The sequence below is a fragment of the Leuresthes tenuis genome, unplaced genomic scaffold, assembly GCF_036924035.1.
Source record: "Leuresthes tenuis unplaced genomic scaffold, fLeuTen1.0.hap1 SCAF_22, whole genome shotgun sequence".
In the NCBI taxonomy this organism is placed as follows: domain Eukaryota; kingdom Metazoa; phylum Chordata; class Actinopteri; order Atheriniformes; family Atherinopsidae; genus Leuresthes; species Leuresthes tenuis.
The window spans coordinates 507700-520499 of NW_027325376.1; the positions used below are offsets into that span (position 1 = coordinate 507700).

At 49.6% G+C, this 12800-nt stretch overlaps 1 protein-coding gene across 1 annotated transcript in view; it reads right to left on the reverse strand.

Moving 5' to 3' along the window:
- The window catches only part of LOC140281632 (voltage-gated potassium channel subunit beta-3-like), a 35324-nt gene that overhangs the window by 5677 nt on the left and 16847 nt on the right, over positions 1-12800 (reverse strand). The window contains exons 9-10 of the mRNA XM_072376133.1: positions 12462-12547; positions 6311-6431 (exon numbers count right to left, since the gene is read on the reverse strand). Of these exons, the coding sequence (XP_072232234.1) occupies positions 6311-6431; positions 12462-12547 (207 nt within the window). The remainder of the gene's footprint in view (positions 1-6310; positions 6432-12461; positions 12548-12800) is intronic.

Sequence of the window (12800 nt, forward strand, 5' to 3'; positions counted from 1 at the left end):
GTGAGTTAAAGTTAGACCCCCCTCAGCTGGGTGATTATTACACCTGAGACAGGTGAGTTAAAGTTAGACCCCCCCTCAGCTGGGTGATTAATACAGCAGCAGAGCACCTGAGACAGGTGAGTTAAAGTTAGACCCCCCTCAGCTGGGTGATTATTACACCTGAGACAGGTGAGTTAAAGTTAGACACGCCTCAGCTGGGTGATTAATACAGCAGCAAAGCACCTGAGACAGGTGAGTTAAAGTTAGACACGCCTCAGCTGGGTGATTATTACACCTGAGACAGGTGAGTTAAAGTTAGACCCCCCCTCAGCTGGGTGATTATTACACCTGCGACAGGTGAGTTAAAGTTAGATCCGCCTCAGCTGGGTGATTATTACACCTGAGACAGGTGAGTTAAAGTTAGACCCCCCTCAGCTGGGTGATTATTACAGCAGCAAAGCACCTGAGACAGGTGTGTGAAAGTTAGACACGCCTCAGCTGGGTGATTATTACTGCAGCAAAGCACCTGAGACAGGTGAGTTAAAGTTAGACACGCCTCAGCTGGGTGATTATTACAGCAGCAAAGCACCTGAGACAGGTGAGTTAAAGTTAGACCCCCCTCAGCTGGGTGATTATTACTGCAGCAAAGCACCTGAGACAGGTGAGTTAAAGTTAGACACGCCTCAGCTGGGTGATTATTACAGCAGCAAAGCACCTGAGACAGGTGAGTTAAAGTTAGACCCCCCTCAGCTGGGTGATTATTACACCTGAGACAGGTGAGTTAAAGTTAGACCCCCCTCAGCTGGGTGATTATTACAGCAGCAAAGCACCTGAGACAGGTGAGTTAAAGTTAGACACGCCTCAGCTGGGTGATTATTACAGCAGCAGAGCACCTGAGACAGGTGAGTTAAAGTTAGACCCCCCTCAGCTGGGTGATTATTACAGCAGCAGAGCACCTGAGACAGGTGAGTTAAAGTTAGACCCCCCTCAGCTGGGTGATTATTACACCTGAGACAGGTGAGTTAAACTTAGACCCCCCCTCAGCTGGGTGATTAATACAACAGCAGAGCACCTGAGACAGGTGTGTGAAAGTTAGACACGCCTCAGCTGGGTGATTATTACAGCAGCAGAGCACCTGAGACAGGTGAGTTAAAGTTAGACCCCCCTCAGCTGGGTGATTATTACAGCAGCAGAGCACCTGAGACAGGTGAGTTAAAGTTAGACCCCCCTCAGCTGGGTGATTATTACACCTGAGACAGGTGAGTTAAACTTAGACCCCCCCTCAGCTGGGTGATTAATACAACAGCAGAGCACCTGAGACAGGTGTGTGAAAGTTAGACACGCCTCAGCTGGGTGATTATTACACCTGAGACAGGTGAGTTAAAGTTAGACACGCCTCAGCTGGGTGATTATTACACCTGAGACAGGTGAGTTAAAGTTAGACCCGCCTCAGCTGGGTGATTATTACACCTGAGACAGGTGAGTTAAAGTTAGACCCGCCTCAGCTGGGTGATTATTACAGCAGCAAAGCACCTGAGACAGGTGAGTTAAAGTTAGACCCCCCTCAGCTGGGTGATTATTACTGCAGCAGAGCACCTGAGACAGGTGAGTTAAAGTTAGACACGCCTCAGCTGGGTGATTATTACAGCAGCAGAGCACCTGAGACAGGTGAGTTAAAGTTAGACCCCCCTCAGCTGGGTGATTATTACAGCAGCAGAGCACCTGAGACAGGTGAGTTAAAGTTAGACCCCCCTCAGCTGGGTGATTATTACACCTGAGACAGGTGAGTTAAAGTTAGACCCCCCTCAGCTGGGTGATTATTACACCTGAGACAGGTGAGTTAAACTTAGACCCCCCCTCAGCTGGGTGATTAATACAGCAGCAGAGCACCTGAGACAGGTGTGTGAAAGTTAGACACGCCTCAGCTGGGTGATTATTACACCTGAGACAGGTGAGTTAAAGTTAGACACGCCTCAGCTGGGTGATTATTACACCTGAGACAGGTGAGTTAAAGTTAGACCCGCCTCAGCTGGGTGATTATTACACCTGAGACAGGTGAGTTAAAGTTAGACCCGCCTCAGCTGGGTGATTATTACAGCAGCAAAGCACCTGAGACAGGTGAGTTAAAGTTAGACCCCCCTCAGCTGGGTGATTATTACTGCAGCAGAGCACCTGAGACAGGTGTGTTAAAGTTAGACCCACCTTAGTTGGGTGATTATTACAGCAGCAGAGCACCTGAGACAGGTGAGTTAAAGTTAGACCCCCCTCAGCTGGGTGATTATTACACCTGAGACAGGTGAGTTAAAGTTAGACCCCCCTCAGCTGGGTGATTATTACAGCAGCAAAGCACCTGAGACAGGTGAGTTAAAGTTAGACACGCCTCAGCTGGGTGATTATTACAGCAGCAGAGCACCTGAGACAGGTGAGTTAAAGTTAGACCCCCCTCAGCTGGGTGATTATTACAGCAGCAAAGCACCTAAGACAGGTGAGTTAAAGTTAGACACGCCTGAGCTGGGTGATTATTACACCTGAGACAGGTGAGTTAAAGTTAGACCCCCCTCAGCTGGGTGATTATTACAGCAGCAAAGCACCTAAGACAGGTGAGTTAAAGTTAGACACGCCTGAGCTGGGTGATTATTACACCTGAGACAGGTGAGTTAAAGTTAGACACGCCTCAGCTGGGTGATTATTACACCTGAGACAGGTGAGTTAAAGTTAGACCCGCCTCAGCTGGGTGATTATTACACCTGAGACAGGTGAGTTAAAGTTAGACCCGCCTCAGCTGGGTGATTATTACACCTGAGACAGGTGAGTTAAAGTTAGACCCCCCTCAGCTGGGTGATTATTACAGCAGCAAAGCACCTAAGACAGGTGAGTTAAAGTTAGACACGCCTGAGCTGGGTGATTATTACACCTGAGACAGGTGAGTTAAAGTTAGACACGCCTCAGCTGGGTGATTATTACACCTGAGACAGGTGAGTTAAAGTTAGACCCGCCTCAGCTGGGTGATTATTACACCTGAGACAGGTGAGTTAAAGTTAGACCCGCCTCAGCTGGGTGATTATTACACCTGAGACAGGTGAGTTAAAGTTAGACCCGCCTCAGCTGGGTGATTATTACAGCAGCAAAGCACCTCAGACAGGTGAGTTAAAGTTAGACCCCCCTCAGCTGGGTGATTATTACTGCAGCAGAGCACCTGAGACAGGTGAGTTAAAGTTAGACACGCCTCAGCTGGGTGATTATTACACCTGAGACAGGTGAGTTAAAGTTAGACCCCCCTCAGCTGGGTGATTATTACTGCAGCAGAGCACCTGAGACAGGTGAGTTAAAGTTAGACCCCCCTCAGCTGGGTGATTATTACAGCAGCAGAGTGCCTGAGACAGGTGAGTTAAAGTTAGACCCGCCTCAGCTGGGTGATTATTACACCTGAGACAGGTGAGTTAAAGTTAGACACGCCTCAGCTGGGTGATTATTACACCTGAGACAGGTGAGTTAAAGTCAGACATGCCTCAGCTGGGTGATTATTACACATGAGACAGGTGAGTTAAAGTTAGACCCCCCTCAGCTGGGTGATTATTACAGCAGCAAAGGACCTGAGACAGGTGTGTTAAAGTTAGACCCACCTTAGCTGGGTGATTATTACAGCAGCAGAGCACCTGAGACAGGTGAGTTAAAGTTAGACACGCCTCAGCTGGGTGATTATTACAGCAGCAAATGACCTGAGACAGGTGTGTGAAAGTTAGACACGCCTCAGCTGGGTGATTATTACTTCTGAGACAGGTGAGTTAAAGTTAGACACGCCTCAGCTGGGTGATTATTACAGCAGCAGAGCACCTGAGACAGGTGAGTTAAAGTTAGACACGCCTCAGCTGGGTGATTATTACAGCAGCAGAGCACCTGAGACAGGTGAGTTAAAGTTAGACCCCCCTCAGCTGGGTGATTATTACAGCAGCAAAGCACCTGAGACAGGTGAGTTAAAGTTAGACCCCCCTCAGCTGGGTGATTATTACACCTGAGACAGGTGAGTTAAAGTTAGACCCGCCTCAGCTGGGTGATTATTACAGCAGCAAAGCACCTGAGACAGGTGAGTTAAAGTTAGACCCCCCTCAGCTGGGTGATTATTACACCTGAGACAGGTGAGTTAAAGTTAGACCCCCCTCAGCTGGGTGATTATTACACCTGAGACAGGTGAGTTAAAGTTAGACACGCCTCAGCTGGGTGATTATTACACCTGAGACAGGTGAGTTAAAGTTAGACACGCCTCAGCTGGGTGATTATTACACCTGAGACAGGTGAGTTAAAGTTAGACCTGCCTCAGCTGGGTGATTATTACACCTGAGACAGGTGAGTTAAAGTTAGACACGCCTCAGATGGGTGATTATTACACATGAGACAGGTGAGTTAAAGTTAGACCCCCCTCAGCTGGGTGATTATTACACCTGAGACAGGTGAGTTAAAGTTAGACACGCCTCAGCTGGGTGATTATTACACCTGAGACAGGTGAGTTAAAGTTAGACACGCCTCAGCTGGGTGATTATTACACCTGAGACAGGTGAGTTAAAGTTAGACCCCCCTCAGCTGGGTGATTATTACTGCAGCAGAGCACCTGAGACAGGTGAGTTAAAGTTAGACCCCCCTCAGCTGGGTGATTAATACAGCAGCAGAGCACCTGAGACAGGTGAGTTAAAGTTAGACACGCCTCAGCTGGGTGATTATTACACCTGAGACAGGTGAGTTAAAGTTAGACACGCCTCAGCTGGGTGATTATTACAGCAGCAGAGCACCTGAGACAGGTGAGTTAAAGTTAGACACGCCTCAGCTGGGTGATTATTACAGCAGCAGAGCACCTGAGACAGGTGAGTTAAAGTTAGACCCCCCTCAGCTGGGTGATTATTACAGCAGCAAAGCACCTGAGACAGGTGAGTTAAAGTTAGACCCCCCTCAGCTGGGTGATTATTACACCTGAGACAGGTGAGTTAAAGTTAGACCCGCCTCAGCTGGGTGATTATTACAGCAGCAAAGCACCTGAGACAGGTGAGTTAAAGTTAGACCCCCCTCAGCTGGGTGATTATTACACCTGAGACAGGTGAGTTAAAGTTAGACCCGCCTCAGCTGGGTGATTATTACACCTGAGACAGGTGAGTTAAAGTTAGACACGCCTCAGCTGGGTGATTATTACACCTGAGACAGGTGAGTTAAAGTTAGACACGCCTCAGCTGGGTGATTATTACACCTGAGACAGGTGAGTTAAAGTTAGACCTGCCTCAGCTGGGTGATTATTACACCTGAGACAGGTGAGTTAAAGTTAGACACGCCTCAGATGGGTGATTATTACACATGAGACAGGTGAGTTAAAGTTAGACCCCCCTCAGCTGGGTGATTATTACACCTGAGACAGGTGAGTTAAAGTTAGACACGCCTCAGCTGGGTGATTATTACACCTGAGACAGGTGAGTTAAAGTTAGACACGCCTCAGCTGGGTGATTATTACACCTGAGACAGGTGAGTTAAAGTTAGACCTGCCTCAGCTGGGTGATTATTACACCTGAGACAGGTGAGTTAAAGTTAGACCCGCCTCAGCTTGGTGATTATTACACATGAGACAGGTGAGTTAAAGTTAGACCCGCCTCAGCTGGGTGATTATTACAGCAGCAAAGCACCTGAGACAGGTGAGTTAAAGTTAGACCCCCCTCAGCTGGGTGATTATTACACCTGAGACAGGTGAGTTAAAGTTAGACCCGCCTCAGCTGGGTGATTATTACACCTGAGACAGGTGAGTTAAAGTTAGACACGCCTCAGCTGGGTGATTATTACACCTGAGACAGGTGAGTTAAAGTTAGACACGCCTCAGCTGGGTGATTATTACACCTGAGACAGGTGAGTTAAAGTTAGACACGCCTCAGCTGGGTGATTATTACACCTGAGACAGGTGAGTTAAAGTTAGACCTGCCTCAGCTGGGTGATTATTACACCTGAGACAGGTGAGTTAAAGTTAGACACGCCTCAGATGGGTGATTATTACACATGAGACAGGTGAGTTAAAGTTAGACACGCCTCAGCTGGGTGATTATTACACCTGAGACAGGTGAGTTAAAGTTAGACACGCCTCAGCTGGGTGATTATTACACCTGAGACAGGTGAGTTAAAGTTAGACACGCCTCAGCTGGGTGATTATTACACCTGAGACAGGTGAGTTAAAGTTAGACACGCCTCAGCTGGGTGATTATTACACCTGAGACAGGTGAGTTAAAGTTAGACCCGCCTCAGCTGGGTGATTATTACACCTGAGACAGGTGAGTTAAAGTTGTTGTGTGTCGATGTGTGTTTGTACCGATCTTGTGGTAGAGTTCAGGCAGCTGCAGCTCCACTTTGTCTCTCTGGAAGTAGTGATACTCTGCCTGCTCACACACTGGAGGAATCAAGTTGAACTGCCGGGCGACAGAGTACGCCTCCTGATGCACACAGGTGAGACAGACAGGTGAGAAAAACAGGTGAGACACACAGGTGAGACACAGGTGAGACACAGGTGAGACACACAGGTGAGACACACAGGTGAGACACACAGGTGAGAAACACAGGTGAGACACACAGGTGAGAAACACAGGTGAGACACACAGGTGAGACACAAGGGTGAGAAACACAGGTGAGACACAGGTGAGAAACACAGGTGAGACACACAGGTGAGAAACACAGGTGAGACACACAGGTGAGACACACAGGTGAGAAACACAGGTGAGACACACAGGTGAGACACACAGGTGAGACACAGGTGAGACACAAGGGTGAGAAACACAGGTGAGAAACACAGGTGAGACACACAGGTGAGACACAGGTGAGACACAGGTGAGACACACAGGTGAGAAACACAGGTGAGAAACACAGGTGAGACAGGTGAGACACACAGGTGAGACAGGTGAGACACACAGGTGAGAAACACAGGTGAGACACAGGTGAGACACAAGGGTGAGAAACACAGGTGAGAAACACAGGTGAGAAACACAGGTGAGACACACAGGTGAGACACAGGTGAGACACACAGGTGAGAAACACAGGTGAGAAACACAGGTGAGACAGGTGAGACACACAGGTGAGACACAGGTGAGACACAGGTGAGACACACAGGTGAGAAACACAGGTGAGACACACAGGTGAGAAACACAGGTGAGACAGGTGAGACACACAGGTGAGACACACAGGTGAGAAACACAGGTGAGAAACACAGGTGAGAAACACAGGTGAGACAGGTGAGACACACAGGTGAGAAACACAGGTGAGAAACACAGGTGAGACACACAGGTGAGACACAGGTGAGACACACAGGTGAGACACACAGGTGAGACAGGTGAGACACACAGGTGAGACACACAGGTGAGAAACACAGGTGAGAAACACAGGTGAGAAACACAGGTGAGACACACAGGTGAGAAACACAGGTGAGACACACAGGTGAGACACACAGGTGAGACACAGGTGAGACACACAGGTGAGACACACAGGTGAGAAACACAGGTGAGACACACAGGTGAGACACACAGGTGAGACACACAGGTGAGACACAGGTGAGAAACACAGGTGAGAAACACAGGTGAGAAACACAGGTGAGACAGGTGAGACAGGTGAGACACACAGGTGAGACACACAGGTGAGAAACACAGGTGAGAAACACAGGTGAGACACACAGGTGAGAAACACAGGTGAGACAGGTGAGACAGGTGAGACACACAGGTGAGAAACACAGGTGAGAAACACAGGTGAGACACACAGGTGAGAAACACAGGTGAGACACACAGGTGAGAAACACAGGTGTGAGACACAGGTGAGAAACACAGGTGAGACAGGTGACACAGGTGAGACACACAGGTGAGAAACACAGGTGAGACACACAGGTGAGAAACACAGGTGAGAAACACAGGTGAGACACACAGGTGAGAAACACAGGTGAGACACACAGGTGAGAAACACAGGTGAGACACACAGGTGAGAAACACAGGTGAGACAGGTGACACAGGTGAGACACACAGGTGAGAAACACAGGTGAGACACACAGGTGAGAAACACAGGTGAGAAACACAGGTGAGACACACAGGTGAGAAACACAGGTGAGAAACACAGGTGAGAAACACAGGTGAGAAACACAGGTGAGACACACAGGTGAGACACACAGGTGAGACACACAGGTGAGACACACAGGTGAGAAACACAGGTGAGAAACACAGGTGAGACAGGTGAGAAACACAGGTGAGACACACAGGTGAGACACACAGGTGAGAAACACAGGTGTGAGACACAGGTGAGACACAGGTGTGAGACACAGGTGAGAAACACAGGTGAGACACACAGGTGAGAAACACAGGTGAGAAACACAGGTGAGAAACACAGGTGAGAAACACAGGTGAGAAACACAGGTGAGACAGGTGAGACACACAGGTGAGACACACAGGTGAGAAACACAGGTGTGAGACACAGGTGAGACACAGGTGTGAGACACAGGTGAGAAACACAGGTGAGACACACAGGTGAGAAACACAGGTGAGACACACAGGTGAGACACAGGTGAGAAACACAGGTGAGACAGGTGAGACACACAGGTGAGACACACAGGTGAGAAACACAGGTGAGAAACACAGGTGAGAAACACAGGTGAGACAGGTGAGAAACACAGGTGAGACACAGGTGTGAGACACAGGTGAGAAACACAGGTGAGACAGGTGAGACACACAGGTGAGAAACACAGGTGAGACAGGTGAGAAACACAGGTGAGAAAAACAGGTGAGACACAGGTGTGAGACACAGGTGAGAAACACAGGTGAGACAGGTGAGACACACAGGTGAGACACACAGGTGAGACACACAGGTGAGAAACACAGGTGAGACAGGTGAGACAGGTGAGACACACAGGTGAGACACACAGGTGAGACACACAGGTGAGAAACACAGGTGAGAAACACAGGTGAGACACACAGGTGAGACACAGGTGAGACACAGGTGAGAAACACAGGTGAGAAACACAGGTGAGAAACACAGGTGAGACAGGTGAGAAACACAGGTGAGACACACAGGTGAGAAACACAGGTGAGACACACAGGTGAGACACACAGGTGAGACACACAGGTGAGAAACACAGGTGAGACAGGTGAGACACACAGGTGAGAAACACAGGTGAGACACACAGGTGAGAAACACAGGTGAGACAGGTGAGACACACAGGTGAGAAACACAGGTGAGACAGGTGAGAAACACAGGTGAGACAGGTGAGAAACACAGGTGAGAAACACAGGTGAGACACACAGGTGAGACAAACAGGTGAGAAACACAGGTGAGAAACACAGGTGAGAAACACAGGTGAGACACACAGGTGAGAAACACAGGTGAGACACACAGGTGAGACACACAGGTGAGAAACACAGGTGAGACACACAGGTGAGAAACACAGGTGAGACAGGTGAGACACACAGGTGAGAAACACAGGTGAGACAGGTGAGAAACACAGGTGAGACAGGTGAGAAACACAGGTGAGAAACACAGGTGAGACACACAGGTGAGACACACAGGTGAGACACAGGTGAGACACACAGGTGAGACACACAGGTGAGAAACACAGGTGAGACACACAGGTGAGAAACACAGGTGAGAAACACAGGTGAGACACACAGGTGAGAAACACAGGTGAGACACACAGGTGAGACACACAGGTGAGAAACACAGGTGAGAAACACAGGTGAGACACACAGGTGAGACACACAGGTGAGACACACAGGTGAGAAACACAGGTGAGAAACACAGGTGAGACAGGTGAGACACACAGGTGAGACACACAGGTGAGAAACACAGGTGTGAGACACAGGTGAGACACAGGTGTGAGACACAGGTGAGAAACACAGGTGAGACACACAGGTGAGAAACACAGGTGAGACACACAGGTGAGACACACAGGTGAGAAACACAGGTGAGAAACACAGGTGAGACACACAGGTGAGACACACAGGTGAGACACACAGGTGAGAAACACAGGTGAGAAACACAGGTGAGACAGGTGAGACACACAGGTGAGACACACAGGTGAGAAACACAGGTGTGAGACACAGGTTAGACACAGGTGTGAGACACAGGTGAGAAACACAGGTGAGACACACAGGTGAGAAACACAGGTGAGAAACACAGGTGAGAAACACAGGTGAGACAGGTGAGACACACAGGTGAGACACACAGGTGAGAAACACAGGTGTGAGACACAGGTGAGACACAGGTGTGAGACACAGGTGAGAAACACAGGTGAGACACACAGGTGAGAAACACAGGTGAGACACACAGGTGAGACACAGGTGAGAAACACAGGTGAGACAGGTGAGACACACAGGTGAGACACACAGGTGAGAAACACAGGTGAGAAACACAGGTGAGACAGGTGAGAAACACAGGTGAGAAACACAGGTGAGAAACACAGGTGAGAAACACAGGTGAGACACACAGGTGAGAAACACAGGTGAGACAGGTGAGAAACACAGGTGAGACACACAGGTGAGAAACACAGGTGAGACACACAGGTGAGAAACACAGGTGAGACACACAGGTGAGAAACACAGGTGAGACAGGTGAGACAGGTGAGACACACAGGTGAGACACACAGGTGAGACACACAGGTGAGAAACACAGGTGAGAAACACAGGTGAGAAACACAGGTGAGACAGGTGAGAAACACAGGTGAGACAGGTGAGACACACAGGTGAGACACACAGGTGAGACACACAGGTGAGAAACACAGGTGAGAAACACAGGTGAGAAACACAGGTGAGACAGGTGAGACACACAGGTGAGAAACACAGGTGAGAAACACAGGTGAGACAGGTGAGACAGGTGAGACACACAGGTGAGACACACAGGTGAGACACACAGGTGTGAGACACAGGTGAGAAACACAGGTGAGACACACAGGTGAGAAACACAGGTGAGACAGGTGAGACAGGTGAGACACACAGGTGAGACACACAGGTGAGACACACAGGTGAGACACACAGGTGAGACAGGTGAGACACACAGGTGAGACACACAGGTGAGACACACAGGTGAGAAACACAGGTGAGAAACACAGGTGAGACAGGTGAGACAGGTGAGACACACAGGTGAGAAACACAGGTGAGAAACACAGGTGAGAAACACAGGTGAGACAGGTGAGACAGGTGAGACACACAGGTGAGACACACAGGTGAGAAACACAGGTGAGACAGGTGAGACAGGTGAGACACACAGGTGAGACACACAGGTGAGACACACAGGTGAGAAACACAGGTGAGACAGGTGAGACACACAGGTGAGAAACACAGGTGAGACAGGTGAGAAACACAGGTGAGACAGGTGAGAAACACAGGTGAGAAACACAGGTGAGACACACAGGTGAGACACACAGGTGAGACACACAGGTGAGACACAGGTGAGACACACAGGTGAGACACACAGGTGAGAAACACATGTGAGAAACACAGGTGAGACACACAGGTGAGACAGGTGAGACACACAGGTGAGAAACACAGGTGAGACACACAGGTGAGAAACACAGGTGAGACAGGTGAGACACACAGGTGAGACACACAGGTGAGACACACAGGTGAGAAACACAGGTGAGAAACACAGGTGAGACACACAGGTGAGACAGGTGAGACACACAGGTGAGAAACACAGGTGAGACACACAGGTGAGAAACACAGGTGAGACAGGTGAGACAGGTGAGACACACAGGTGAGACACACAGGTGAGACACACAGGTGAGAAACACAGGTGAGAAACACAGGTGAGAAACACAGGTGAGACAGGTGAGAAACACAGGTGAGACACACAGGTGAGAAACACAGGTGAGAAACACAGGTGAGACAGGTGAGACACACAGGTGAGACACACAGGTGAGACACACAGGTGTGAGACACAGGTGAGAAACACAGGTGAGACACACAGGTGAGAAACACAGGTGAGACAGGTGAGACAGGTGAGACACACAGGTGAGACACACAGGTGAGACACACAGGTGAGACAGGTGAGACAGGTGAGACACACAGGTGAGACACACAGGTGAGACACACAGGTGAGAAACACAGGTGAGAAACACAGGTGAGACAGGTGAGACAGGTGAGACACACAGGTGAGACACACAGGTGAGAAACACAGGTGAGACAGGTGAGACAGGTGAGACACACAGGTGAGACACACAGGTGAGACACACAGGTGAGAAACACAGGTGAGACAGGTGAGACAGGTGAGACACACAGGTGAGACACACAGGTGAGACACACAGGTGAGAAACACAGGTGAGACAGGTGAGACACACAGGTGAGAAACACAGGTGAGACAGGTGAGAAACACAGGTGAGACAGGTGAGAAACACAGGTGAGAAACACAGGTGAGACACACAGGTGAGACACACAGGTGAGACACACAGGTGAGACAGGTGAGACACACAGGTGAGTCTGCTACAGGTGTGTGCGGTGCCTCACCATGATCTCCACCACGTTCCAGCGGGACGTTCCCCAGTACATGGCCAAACCCTGATCGATCACAAAGGTCATCGCACGCACGATCTCTGCAACACGACAGTGGAAGCACAGCGAGTCAGGACAGGTGCTGTATTCACACAGGTGAGTCACACAGGTGAGACACACAGGTGAGACACACATGTGAGACACACAGGACAGGTGCTGAAGTCACACAGGTGAGACACAGAGGTGAGACACACAGGACAGGTGCTGAAGTCACACAGGTGAGACACACAGGACAGGTGCTGAAGTCACACAGGTAAGACACACAGGTGAGACACACAGGACAGGTGCTGAAGT